Raw genomic sequence first — 13996 nt, 5'->3', positions numbered from 1 at the left:
CCCGCCCGCCAGGCGCGGGGCCTCGGCAACCTGCCCTCCAGGTGGCTTCTCGCATGCGCACTCCTGGCGCCCAGAGTTACCGGCCGCGAACCGAACGCCGGAGATGTGGGCGCGGCCTAGTTGATTGGGCGGGGCTACCAGACGAGGACGAAGCTGTGGGGCTTGGGGCGTGGCCTTGGGCCCGGCAGGCGGGCTTAGGGAGTGGCTGGAAGGTGTGGCCGGCGGTTTGGGGGCTTGGCTGGGAGGTGTGGTCGACGAGCTTTGGGGCCTGGCTCTAGCGTGGCTGGCCGTAGGACTGGGGCGGGGGCACTACGCTCTTTGACCTCGCGCCTTCGCTGTCCGGGTCTTGCCTGGGAGACTGGGCCTGCTGGGGCGTCCCTTAAATCTGGGGTCTTTTTAAAAGACCCGGATGTCGCGGTGTGGGCGGCAGACTGGATTGAGCTCTGCCGCGTGGTGTGACTGACCTCGAACTTCACCTGGGGCAGGTGGGCAGCATTAGAATCCTAAGACCCTTCTGGGCTCGCAGGGCACGATCCTGAAGAATTTAATAAGGAAAATACATTGTTGTTATTTGTACCTGCCTTGTTCGAGAGAAGACTTAAGGCGGCTTCAGACACTGCCAGAATCTAAAGATCATTTTGGACAGGTACTTTTTTCTAAGCTCCAGGCCGTGGCAGATTAAGCTTTAAATGAATAGATTCAGGTATCCACATCAGATTTTATAGTTTATTCCCCTGCATGAATCCAGGTTTGTTTGTTTTTTAATATATTTATTTTTGGCTGTTTTGGATCTTCATTGCTGTGTGGGCTTTCTCTAGTTGTGGTGAGCAGGGGCCACTCTTCACTGCGGTGCGCGGGCTTCTCACTGCGGTGGTGGTTTCTGTTGTTGCGGAGCACGGGCTCTAGGCGCGCACGGGCTTCAGTTGTTGTGGTTCACAGGCTCTAGAGCGCAGGCTCAGTAGTTGTGGTGCACGGGCTTAGTTGCTCCGTGGCATGTGGGATCTTCCCGGACCTGGGCTTGAACCCGTGTCCCCTGCATTGGCAGGTGGATTCTTAACCACTGCGCCACCAGGGAAGTCCCTAGGTTTTTTTTTATCTTGTCTTTCTTTCCCTTAATGTTTAGCAGGCCCTGACAAACCATTTCTTAGGAGGGAAGCAACTGTTTTTGCCGAGACACATTGTGACAGTATTGGTTTTAAATTACATTGGATTTGTTGATACCTGGTGACTGGAGAAACCTCACATAAAGGGTGTAAACAGTGCAGTTTTCATTAAGCTAGAACTAGCAAACACACCCTCAAGGATATGCCCTTTGGTATATCTTAAACTTTTAGGTACTCATATCTAGTCATGAGTGAACAGATTGTTCTCCAGCAAATCCAGAATATCAAGCTAAGGATGATTATAAACGCAGAGGGGCTAACCATGGCGTCACCTACCCCTCATTACGGAGAATTCTTTTTTTTTTTTTTCCAGGCTGTTTTCTGAGCCTCTTTGGAGCAGAATCTGGGCTGGGGATCTGTAGAGGACAAAAAGCAAACAACTTTAATTTTATACCCATAGACAGGGCAGAGAACTGCTTGGTAGGTGAGGTGAGGATAGACTTTGAAAGGGATTGCAGAGAGGATAAGAGGACAGAGTGGCAGGGAGAGAAGTTAAAAGTCAGTTGGTGCCAGTTTGAAGCAAGTCTTGGCACGTTGGGTATGTGAGGATGATGGGGGTGGTATTGGGCTCACCTCTCAAATATTAAGAGAGGAAGCTTCATGAGGAAATAGGATTTTAAGAAATGTTACTGTGTTGTACGAATTCAGTCTCCCTCTTTGGTGTAAGTTTGTTTCTAGACACTTGGGTAAATATCTAAGTTGTTGTTCAGATTTAAACATTAGCAACGCCCATTCTTTGAAGGCTTGCAGTAGGTTCTCCAGGCTCTGAATGTTCTCTTCCACTGTCAGGGCCACCATGCCAGGCTGTCTGTTCCCCTCACTTTACGTTGGAGGATAGTGAGTTTCAGAGGGAAGCACAGCCAGGCCGAGCAGCCTGAACCCAATGCCCAGCTCCTCCTTTGCACTCGGTCCTGCTTTGTCCTCTTGCTGCCCTCACCCCGTCTTTGTTTCTTTCTCTCTGTCCCAAAAACTAAAACATATTTTTATTGGTTGCAGTTGGTTTTTATTTTCATTTTTGCTTTTTAAGTTAAAAATACCTTCCTTACTCCCCTGCCCCTTGCCTGCCCCCGTCCTTGCCCCTTCTGTGATTTGAATTTGTTCTCTCTGTGCTTGTGTTACCCCAGAACTCCTCCTGCCCTGTCCTCTTCTGGGCCCAGAGTCCAGCTGGGCAGTCACAGTCACTGGTCACGGGTCTGCATGCCTTCCGCCACACTTCCCTCTCATGAGTGCTATACAAACATCAGTCTTACTTTCCTTTGAAAGAAGAGGTTGGAAGTTCATTCTACTTTATTTTTCTCTCTGGGTCTCAATTTTACAGGGACTTTAAAAGAAGAAAATCCTGAATTTAGAGCCTTGGGTGTGTTGAAGGCAATTTCCACAAAGTTAATACATAGTCTTTTATTTTTTAATTAAGCAATCATTTCGCAAGGAGAGAACTAATTTTTAATCTGTGCTAGCAGTTCAAATTAAACAGTGTAAGGAGAATGCACATAGCAGTTAGAAGACGTAGTCTAACTACATTTTCATGTCCGAACTATCACTCTGTTAACCAAAAACAAAGCTGTAAAGTTTTTGACTTTTCCAAATTTCACACATGGGTTTATCTTTTGACTTAGATGAAATGCAGTTGTGTAAAAATACACCTACTTTGTGGTGAGTTCCTTTGTTGTCAGAATGTCCCCAACCTAACCATCGTGTCAGTACTGTGCGTGCAAGGACACCTGCCAGAGGCATGTCCACTTAGCTCTCTTTATGCAGAAATTAGGGGAAGAGAATGAAATGTGATCTTACGGTGCAACTATAAAGCACTACCTGTTGATATCACTCCGGTTTCACCAAGAACGCAGGAAGCCCGGGAGACATTTGATCAGCCACAGAGCTGTGCGGGAGCCAAAGTTCTCGTCTTGCGGCCCTGCCCGCTCCTCTGCGCACAGGGCTCGGCATCAGCAGCGAACAGGGCCCACGCTCCTTCTCAGGAAGCTGCTGACGGTGGGTCCCACTTCCGGTCTCGTGCTCCTTTGCTGGACTCCTGGCTGTGAGTGGAGATGGTCAGAGGCTGGTGCTCGTGAAAGGAATTATAGAGCAAGAGACAGAGCCCAAGGATGGAGCAAGCTGTTGAATGTGCCTGGTGCTCCCATCCCTGCTGCGTCTATCTGCCCCAGCTGGGACCGTCTCCCTCTTCACTCGTGGAGCAGCCACGAGTCACTTGGAGGATCTTGGATCTTTTCCATGTACGACCACTGACAATAATGGTGTGATGGATGTGTGTCATTGCTCCATAACCAACGTTAAAGCAGCCAGGAATTGAGACTCCTTTCTATCAAAATAACTGAGATCTTACCTTGAACGAAACTCTATTAATCTTTTACTGAAAGTCCAAAAAGTAAACAAGTTTTTTAGCCCATCATGCTCTGAGCTTTGAACACACTGTAAACATTTTTAGCTAAGTTTGTGACCCAAAGATAAAATACATTCACTAGCCTCAACTCTTGAAAGCAACTGGTTTTCTTTTTGGAAGAAAGCTATAAAATGTTAAAGATATCTTCTTTTTAATTAGGAACAAAGAACGTAAAACATTATTTAATTTGTTTGACAGACAGTAAAAAGTATCTTTTACTTTCACAGTAAAAGATGGTCAGTTTTATTTGTTAGTTATTGTTGCATAAAATTACCCTAAATTTTAGTGGCTGAAAATCATAAACCTCTGTTACCCGCTATGTCTTCAGGTCGCAGTCCAGGAGTGGCTTACCTGGGCGGTTCTGGCTCAGGGTCCCTTGGGAAACTTTAGTCAAGGCGCTGGCCGGGGCTGCAGTCATCCCCAGGCTCCCAGGCCATTGGCCAGCCTCTTAAGTCCTGCCTCTCACTCACTTGGGCCTTGGCACAGGGCTGCCTCCCAGCATGGCCCTGGCCCCCCGGGAGAGGGGGGAGCAGGGGAGAGCAGGACCCGCCTTCGCTTCTGCTGCATTCTCTTCACGAGAAGTGCACTCCAGGCTGAGGGTCTCACGAGGGCCTGATCACGAGGAGTGCCGTCGGAGGGGGCCCAGAGGCTGCCACCGCAGCCGAAGGGCAGAAATAAAGACCCCCGTCGGGTGGGGAAGAAAGTGGCAGTGATGGGAGCATGGGTACCTTCAGAGTCCAGCTCTGCTGTGTTACAGGTTTTACAGGAATTTTTCCAGGAAATAAAATGAATTCCAGTCCTGTTGTAATTTAGAAAATCTAAAGAGCAGTAGAAGAGCATATGGGTTGTTCTCTTGAAGACTCTGACAGCAGAAATTGCATCTGTCTTTCTGCAGGCCACGGGCGATCAGGACCTACCTGGAGTTTTGGTGTCTGGACTTGAAGGACAGTATGGTATATGTGAAGAGCATGCTGGAGACCTGCAGAAATGCTTTAATCTCATTACCATGCAAGAGTTTTTGGAAAATAAAACACAGCTGGGTCCAAAGACCCAAGCCGTGTACGTCTGGGGCGGAAGGCCGGCCGTTAGCCAGGAGCTGCGCAGCCCGCCCTGCTTGAAGATCGTCGCTGGCGTAGGGGCGGGGCCGGACCACCTGGACCCGGGACTTGTTGCCAGCTTTAGTGTGAAGGCGGCCAACACGCCACACGCCGTTTCCAACCCCACGGCAGACCTGGGGATGGCCTTGCTGCTGGCTGCAGCTCGGAGAGTCGGAGAGTCGTGGAAGGTAAACAGCCGGGAGACGCTTGTTTTCTAGAGATCAGATGACAGATACTTAATATCACACCTGATAAGGCCCTGATCTCTTCACACTGTGTCCAGGACTTTGTTGCCCTGGACTTGGAGCCACTTTTGGTTGTTTCAGCCTAGTCAGGGCCAAGCTTGGCACCCAGGCACATGCAGTCCATGTGATCTGTCCGATACACTGTTTTCTCCTCCACCAAATTCCACTCACTACGCAATGTGTGAAGTACTTTCAACACCACTGTGGAAATGCCCTTGGAGTAGTTCACTGGCCGGTCAGCATGCTACCCTGGGGTGAAGGCCCCCAAGTGAGCAGGCAGAACCCCAGCTCCCCACACACTGGACCTGGCTGGGCCCGCCCCGCGAGGAGCAGCGCAGCACTTCAGCACTTGGCCGTCGTCCTGGTGCAGCTCTGAGGTGAAGGGGCTTGAGGAAAGGAGGCAAGAACCAAGCAGGTTCTGTTTCTTTTTTTTTTTCCCAATATTTTAATCTTAATTTTTAATTTTTGGCTGCGTTGGGTCTTTGTTGCTGCCCGCGGGCTTTCTCTAGTTGCGGCGAGCGGGGGCTACTCTTTGCTGCGGTGCGCGGGCTTCTCACTGCGGTGGCTTCTCTTGTTGCGGAGCACGGGCTCTAGGCGCGTGGGCTTCAGTAGTTGTGGCTCGCGGGCTCAGTAGTTGTGGCTTGCGGGCTCAGTAGTTGTGGCTCGCGGGCTCTAGAGTGCAGGCTCAGTAGTCGTGGCGCGCGGGCTTAGTTGCTCCGCGGCATGTGGGATCTTCCCGGACCAGGGATTGAACCCGTGTCCCCTGCATTGGCAGGAGGATTCTTAACCACTGCGCCACCAGGGAAGTCAGAGCCGGTTCTGTTCCTGACTGCTGGTTCACATGTGCACACTCACAGACACACGCACACACACACGCACACACACACATACACATACATGTAGTCACAAATGTACAGACACTTGGACACACCAAAACCAACAAATTTTAACCAGGAATCCTCCCTTAATGTGAAAGAAGTTGCTGGGTTTTTTTAAAAAAATATTTATTTATTCATTTGGTTGCACTAGGTCTTAGTTGCCGCAGGCAGGCTCCCTAGTTGCAGCTCACCTGCTCCTTAGTTGCAGCATATGGGCTCCTTAGTTGTGGCATATGAACTCTTAGTTGCGGCATGCATGTGGGATCTAGTTCCCTGACAAGGGATCGAACCCGGGCCCCCTGCATTGGGAGCCTGGAGTCTTAACCGCTGCACCACCAGGGAAGTGCCAGAAGTTGCTCTTTTAAAGCATTCTGCCAGGAGGCTGGGGTTTGTTATGAGGAAACTGCCCTGTTCCTGTCATTCTTCCCTTGCAGAAACATTTTGCTGTCGGATAGGAAGGAGTGAGCGCCCAGGGTCCGCCCTGGACTTCCTGTAACCTCGTCTCCCCCCTTCAGGCGGCCCAGTGAGGGTTGTGGGGATTTTGTGTGTGGTGCTGTCCACACTGCCCACTCTGCATCGTGTTTACTTTAGGTCATCATTTGGCTATTTCGCCACATACGGAGAACTTTTCTACAGACTGGATGCGTTAAGAAGTGACAGGGACCGCTCTGGGAATTATCGGCGTGGGGCGCATTGGCTGTAAGATCGCTCGGAGGGCCAGAGCATTTGAAATGGAGATTCTCTACCACAGTAGGAAACGCAGGTAAAACTCAGAAGGTGGACTTGCAGTTGACCGAGCAGAGCTTGCAGCGTCGCTGCCTTAGATGTAGCTTAGGTATATTAGCCCTCCGCCTCTCATACCGTTCTCCTGCTCTGTGTCTCCAAAAAGGACTGATGACCAAGGGAGGGACTCTGGTGTTTTTACGATCACCCAGAAACGCAGCGGATCATCTTCTCTTCATTGAAAACATTTCACCAGAGAGAAAAGAGATTTTGGCTCACCTACGGCTGTGCTCTGTTTCAGTTTGTACAGTGATTCGTTCTGATCATGGGAGATGCTGTCCACACTTGAACGCACGGAACACACAGGTGTATGCTTCCCACCCCCCAGTATTCAGTCTGAAACCCTCTTCCTCATACTCCACCAGCAGCATTCAGCCCAACACCCAGTCCTGTTAATTTTGTCTCAAAACAACCCTCAGACCTGCCTGTTCACTCTCACTTCATCGCTGCCACCTGCCACCGGCCTAGGCCCCGGCCTTTCTCACCTGCAGTGCCTGCCCTCTAAGGGGCTGCTCTCTGCTCTCGAACTTCAGCCCCGTCTGCAGACCGGCCAGATGATGGCGCTGTTCGCAGCCTTTCAGGGGCTTCTGTTGCCGCGGAATAGATTTCCACTCCCAGAGGCAGGGTGAGCTGGGAGACTTCACATCAGGACTGCCCCCTTCTCAGTCACCCTGTTTGCACAGTGGATAGTGGCGAGGCTTCGGTAGCTGTCACAGCTCCCAGTGCGGTGAGGGCCGCCGCAGAGGCCAGGACAAGGCGTGTGAGGTGGGCAGGGCTTTCACAGTGGCAGCGTGTGCTGGCCGTTCCTCTTTCCCTCAGGTGCTCTGCTGGCCAAGATGTGTAGAAAGAATTCATATATTTTTGTATTCCATGTTTGTGGGGCAGTAGTGGCTACCAGGGATGCTGTGACCTCCTGGAGCTTGGAACTTCTGTTGAATAATCAGCTGTCTGGGTGCCCAGAGCAGGAGTTAGGACTGGACCCAAAACACAGCACTCAATCCTGCCTGCACCGGACCCTTGGATCCTCGCTCTCTGTTGAACAGATGGCACTCCCAGGCTCTCTCCCGTTTTATTTTTCTTTGGAAATTCAGATGTGTTTGCCCATATGCAGCAATGCTGGACGTCACCGAAAGCATGTCTGACACTATCGGGCTTGTACCAGACTCTGGGGGCTCGAAGTTGAGTGAGAGGAAGCTCCTGACCTCAAGGGGCCTGCAGTCTGGTGTGACACCCCACAGACACGGGGCTCAGAGCACCCAGAGACGCCCACGGCGTTTCCATGGGTGAGCCCTGGCCTCGGGGTCCAGCTGCCTCTGGACCCAGGTGGGGGTCTGGCCCACGGGAGGACAGACTGAGTCCATGGCTCCTCTCAGAAACTCCTTCCGGGAGTTGATGAATTTCTAACTAGAGAACGTGGTTTTTCTCCCTTGTTCCCTTCATAGAAAATCGGAGGAGGAAGTCGGGCCACTTACTGTGAGAGGCTGGATGACCTGCTTCAGCGATCGGACTTTGTGATGTTGGCTGTGAGCCTGACGCCCCAGGCCCGGGGCCTGATCGGGAGGCGCGAGCTGAGTGGGATGGAGCCCACTGCCATTCTCTCAACATCGGCAGCGGTGCGTGCTCCACCGCTGTGTGGAGGCTGGGGGGCTCCAGCCATGGCCATCCTCTCAGCATTCCCAGGAAACCTTTTCCCTGAATGGTCTGAAAAATCCACTTAGACGGCTGGGTGGTGAGTTAAAGGGGTTTTACTTTATATTTAGAAATACATCTGATTTTTGTCTTCACATCATTTTGAACCTCAAATTAGTAATAAAAAGAATGAGAATCGTACACTGTGGGGTTTTCAGATCCAAGTATGGGCATCTCCTTGGGTAGCAGAATCACAGTTTGACCTTCCATGTATAATCAAGCAAAATTTATGGGGATGAATTTTCTGAGCCTCAGTTTAAAAAAATAACTTTGTGTTAGTTTGGTTGGTTCTCTGACATTTCCGTAGAGCTTTGTGTGTTTGCATACAGGAGGCTTTAGGCCCCGCGCGATAACCAGATTTTCTGGTGGGTTGGTGTGGCATTTGTGAAGAAGAAAGCGTGGGAGTGCTCGACGCTGGGGGTGCCAGCACACGTGAGGATCGGTGCTGGCCTCAAACGTGCAGGCGGCTTGCCTTTGGGATCGGGGGCAGAAGACATGTGAGAGCTGGCGTCACCAGCAACCACCTGTGTCTCATCTGTAAAACAAGGAAAACAGGGCTTGCCGTGAAACCCCACAGGGCCAAGCTAGTACGCTTGAATGTTTTCTGAAAATTCAGACCCTGTAGACGAGCAGGAAGGACCAGTGCATTATACGCTTTTGGTAATGTCAGAGGTCGGTGACGAAGTAAAGATTCTGGAAAAACAAACACCCCAGGTAGGAGCTTGGGACTAGGTTTCTCCACCAGCAGCACAGGCAGGCTGGGTGCTGTGTCTTGGCCTGTAGGGCGGCTCAGCACACCAGCGGGAAGGAGGTTCCGTGAAGGTCTCTGCTGGGAGGAAGGGGTTTCCTTCTCAGCTGCTGCTGCTATCTTGTATTTGAAATGCACTTATGGGTGGTGTTTGTGGCTGTTTGGTTTTTTAATGTGTACCTAAAACTACTATCTGGGGGCTGTTTCCCGGAACCCGGCGGTGGCTTTGGGAGGCGGTGTGGTGAAGTGGCAGGGCCCAGGCTCAGGGTCAGACAGACCTGGCCTCAGATCTGGGTAGATGCTTTAGAAGCACGTGACTTTGGCTGAGCATGTAACCTACAAGCCTCACGTGTAAAAAGAGTATTGACTTTTGCTGGGTAAGTGGAGGAGGTGGCGAGACAGCATCTGTAAAGGGTTTCGTGCGCCGCCTGGCATGCAGCAGGCTCTCAGTGTCTGAGAACGAAGTGGCAGAAGGAAGTTCACGTGCTGTCAAACCTGTGACAAGATCAAGACGTGTTTGAACAGTAGTGAATGTGACGAGAGTGCACTGTCTGTGGGACTTACCGAGGAGGGGTCTCGTCCACCCAGGTCTGTTAGTTGGTCAAGACGCCCTGGTGGAAGCCCTTCAGACCGGGGTCATTAAAGCAGCAGTGCTGGATGTGACGTACCCAGAACCCCTGCCCAGGTAAGAAGGCCACACAGGATCTACGGTTTTCTCGATCCAGGTGGGGCAGTCCTCAGACAACTGTTGCTTTTGGCTTTTGCGGCCACGTTGAGCCACGTGTTGTGATCGTGTAGGGTCTTGGCCTTGGAGGGGCCTGAGCAGGCCCCTGGTGACCTGTCCAGTTCTGCAGTGGGTCAGGCCTCTGCTTCAGCACCTCCGTGGACAGGGTGCTCGGGGCCCTCGGGCCCCAGACGCCGCGGATGGAGACTGCACAGGACAGCCGTTCTCAGATCAAGCCCAGTAGTCCTCCCTTTACCCACCGACCCTGGTTTGCCTTCTGCAGCGTCAAAGGCGAGCTCTGATTATTCTCTTTACAAACCTTCATGTATTTTAAGACAACCACTACATTTCATCTTAGTCTTTTTTTTTTTTTGAGGCTAAGTATCTTCATATCCTCCAGTTGCAGCCTAAATGATGTCATTTCCAGACACCCTGCCTTCCAGGACTTTAGATTCTACAGTCCTCTGAAAATGTGCTCCTGAGAATGGCACACAGTATTCATGTTGTGGCCTGACCACTGTAGAGAAATCACACAAAGGTTGTGTTGACAGCACCCTTCCTCGAAGCCTCGCTGCACCTTTAACTCGTTAAGTTTTTAGTCAGCTAAAATTGAAATTGTTATTCTCTCAATTGTTTTTTAAGTTTATGTGCGGAATTTTACATTTACTTGTATTTAATTTCATTTGCTTGTGTGTTTTGACCCAGTGATCCAGCCTGTTGGGACTGGAGTCTTGGTCTGTCACTTATTTGGAATCTTGATGCTGTCATTCATTAAACCAGCTATTCCTAACTTTGATTCCTCCAGCTTTGATTTCTATCCAGTAAGCAAATTACTGTCAGATGAATGTTTGACATTATGACCAAATTTAATACCTAAGTTTATCAAGATTGGTCACAGAACTTACAGACATTTCTGAGAAAAACAATCATTTATTCAGAGCAGAGTTTCTCAAAATGTGGTCTGGAGACCCTTTCAGGGGGTCTGTGAAGTCAAAACTAATTTTTTTTTCTTTTTAAAGGTCTAACTGGATTTATTTGATAATTCATGAATCAGGCAGCATCCTTTCTAGCAAGTAGAGAGGAGCTCCCAAGTCAAAACTATTTTCATGATACTGTAAGATGTTATTTATTTCCACTCATGTTTTCTCACACAAGTGTACCGTGGAGTCTTCCAGAGACTTAAGGACATGTGATGACATCATTACTCTGACGGCTAATGAAATGTGTGCTTCTGTATTAAATTTTCTTCAGTTTTCATTTCTAATACAATAAATGTTGATAGGCATAACCCTCATAAACACATGTTCTTTGGGGTTCTCAATTTTTAAGAGTGTAAAGACCAAATAAGAGAGCCACTAGTCTAGAACAAAAAATTTCAATATAAATAAAGAAGCATGACCATTTTAGACAGTTGTCAACTTACTGAAAAACGGAGAAGTCACGTTATCAGCCCCGTTGCCTGCTAAAATGAACTTCTACTCACAAGTCACAAGGCAAATACTTGGGTTATAGCCCAAAGCTTAGTTTATTCTCATAGGCGATGCGCTCCCAGTGTCCCATGTGAAATCATTTTTGTGGCCAAGAGGTTTAACAACTATTTTATGAATAACTTATATTCAGATCCCATGTTAATTTCTAATCTGTATGTTCATCAGATAGGTCTGAGTTTTCATCCTGGTTTTTCAGGGAGACATTCTGATGCCACTTACTGTGAAAAAAGTAATTTAAAAAGTAGGAAACCTGTGGCTATTTAGTCATACTACATAAGTATTCTTTGCTTTACAAAAGGATTTACTGTGTTTTGTGGTTTTTTTTTTTTGCGGTACGCGGGCCTCTCATTGTTGTGGCCTCTCCCGTTGCGGAGCACAGGCTCCGGACGCGCAGGCTCAGCGGCCATGGCTCACGGGCCTAGCCGCTCCGCGGCATGCGGAATCCTCCCAGACCGGGGCACGAACCGCGTCCCCTGCATCGGCAGGCGGACTCTCAACCACTGCGCCACCAGGGAAGCCCCCTGTATATTATTTTAAAAAGAAAAAATTCATTTGTCAATAGCGCCAGGAGTCCCCAAGATCACCTTCAGCCTTAATGATTTGCTAGCAAGACTCACAGAACTCAGAAAAGCTTTTCTACTCACAGTTACAGTTTATTACAGTGAAATGATATAGTTTAAAATCAGCAAAGGGAGAAAACTCATAGGGGAGTCGAGGAGAACCAGGCTTGCACTTCCAGTTGTCCCCCCAATGGAGTTGTGTGGACAGTGCTACCACCTCCAGCGATGGTGTGTGACAACACACGTTAAGTATTTCCAACCAGGGAAGCTCATCCCAGCGTTGGTATCAGGGGCTCAGTCATGTAGGTGTGGAGTGCCCACATGTCCGACGCTAGCTTCATAGTCTCCAGACCCTGCAGAGGTCAAACTGATACAGATTGGCCCAGAGCCCTAGGCGAACAAAAACAGGTATTCACCACAAATTAAATCACTAGCATAAACTATCTGGCTTTGCTCAAGGCCCCAAGTATAAGACACTCTTACCAGGCAGTATATCTCAAGGGCTCACAGGTTGTCTTCCAGAGGCCAGTCAAAGGCCAGTCCTGTCTTTGGAATGTGCAGGGTTCCAGAACTCCAAGCCTGCCTGCTGAGTTAATTCTTTACTACACAGGCCAGCCACTGGCCCTTGGTCTTAGCTGTCTCAGAGCAAATTGATTTTTATTGGATTATCTACATTTATTACAGTATTTATAAAACACATACAGTATGACTTCGCCTAACATTTGGAGGAGCCAATGTGGGGCAGGGATAGATTTAAAGAAACTAACCCATTGTATTTTTGTACCAACATGATTACTTGTTCCCCCCAACCCCTTGATCTACCACTATTTGTACATTATGATGAACTTGTGTAGCACTATTTAGTATATAAATTAGCTGGTATTGACCTAAATCCAGCATTCCTCAGGCCAGTCATTTCCCATTGCTCGTCAATGTCAGTATTATCATCTGACTTATTTACATGAGGTACTTAAATCTTACCAACAACGCCAGTGTTATACCATATTGCAATATTGTCGTGGTACAATGCAGTTTCATTACATAACAAATCGATAACAATTGCAGAGGTATTTGCTATGCCTTCTCAACAAAATTGTCTCTTGCCTATACACCAGATATTATTATGGGCAGGTGTTGTACAGTTGGCCGTGATTCAGTTCTTTCTGGGTTCCAAGTCAGTTGGGACAAAGCCAGTCACCCTGTCTCAGTTCGCACCCTTGTACTGTTTTCCAGCGTGTGATGTTATATAGTAGGACCCACCTCCTTCATAAGGGGAGGATGAGTGTTTTTCAGAATAGTTTCTACCACTGCTAACTGTACCACGGGATATGTCTTACTTCAGTCATTCCTGGAGGTGAGGGCAGTCAAACTGCATTGATATAAATTACAGGTGCCCCCAGAGAACTTCCATAGGTCTGGGGGTCTGTAAGATTCTCAAGGGTGTGCCCCTTGAGCCTCATTATCTATGATGGGGGACCACTGCCACATGTCTACTTTGGCCTCTATTAAAATAGTCAGGGTGCCCGCTGGGCCAGGTCATAGCACTTTCCCAATCCTGGGTGCTAATATTATCCATCATTATGCTTGAGTCTGCCTGACCCACTTCACTAAAACCTCATTATCTTTCCAGGCTAACTCCCATCCTTTGCCTTCTTCCTGGACGAGAGCTCCCTCTGATCTGCTAATTCTAGTTAATAAATCTTTCCCCTCTGAATGCTATTCCCATTAAAGGCACATTCAGCTTGTCCCATGATGCCTAGATCAATGCCTAATTCCCCAAGGCCCTTTCTTGTCCTGTGGGTCAGTGTCATTTAATCCATCATGCATGTTGTGCAATTGTGAACTAATGGCCTGGGTGCAGTTAGGATATGTATTTTACACCCAGAAATGTTGGGTCACCCAAACCAGGGTTAGATGAGCAGTGGTCATACCTTGGTGTCATTAAGAGTACACCATAAGGCTCCCACAGCCTTCCCCATCTCAGTGTAGGGGATATGAAACCATAACATGACATTAAAGAAACGAAACAACTCTGAATAGTTTACCTCAATTAATCTGTATTTCAGAGATCATCCTTTGGAGTTGAAGAACGTCACACTGACACCTCACATTGGAAGTGCAACTCATCAAGCAAGACGACAGACAATGGAAAATTTGGTTGAAAGCATCCTGGCTTCTCTCAATGGCCTTCCTATTCCTAATGAAGTGCTATTTAAATGAT

General features: G+C 48.7%; 1 protein-coding gene across 1 annotated transcript; it reads left to right on the top strand.

Moving 5' to 3' along the window:
• The first annotated feature begins 53 nt into the window (after positions 1–53).
• Positions 54–13929, top strand: LOC116739020. The gene is made up of 5 exons (XM_032603061.1): positions 54–155; positions 527–646; positions 4457–4846; positions 8007–8293; positions 13842–13929. Exons 1-4 carry the CDS (start codon positions 54–56, stop codon positions 8280–8282), a joined length of 888 nt encoding a protein of 295 aa, XP_032458952.1. The 3' UTR covers positions 8283–8293; positions 13842–13929.
• The last annotated feature ends 67 nt before the right edge of the window (positions 13930–13996 follow it).

The sequence above is a fragment of the Phocoena sinus genome, chromosome 14 (genome assembly GCF_008692025.1).
Source record: "Phocoena sinus isolate mPhoSin1 chromosome 14, mPhoSin1.pri, whole genome shotgun sequence".
In the NCBI taxonomy this organism is placed as follows: domain Eukaryota; kingdom Metazoa; phylum Chordata; class Mammalia; order Artiodactyla; family Phocoenidae; genus Phocoena; species Phocoena sinus.
This window is presented reverse-complemented; position numbering and strand designations above follow the sequence as displayed.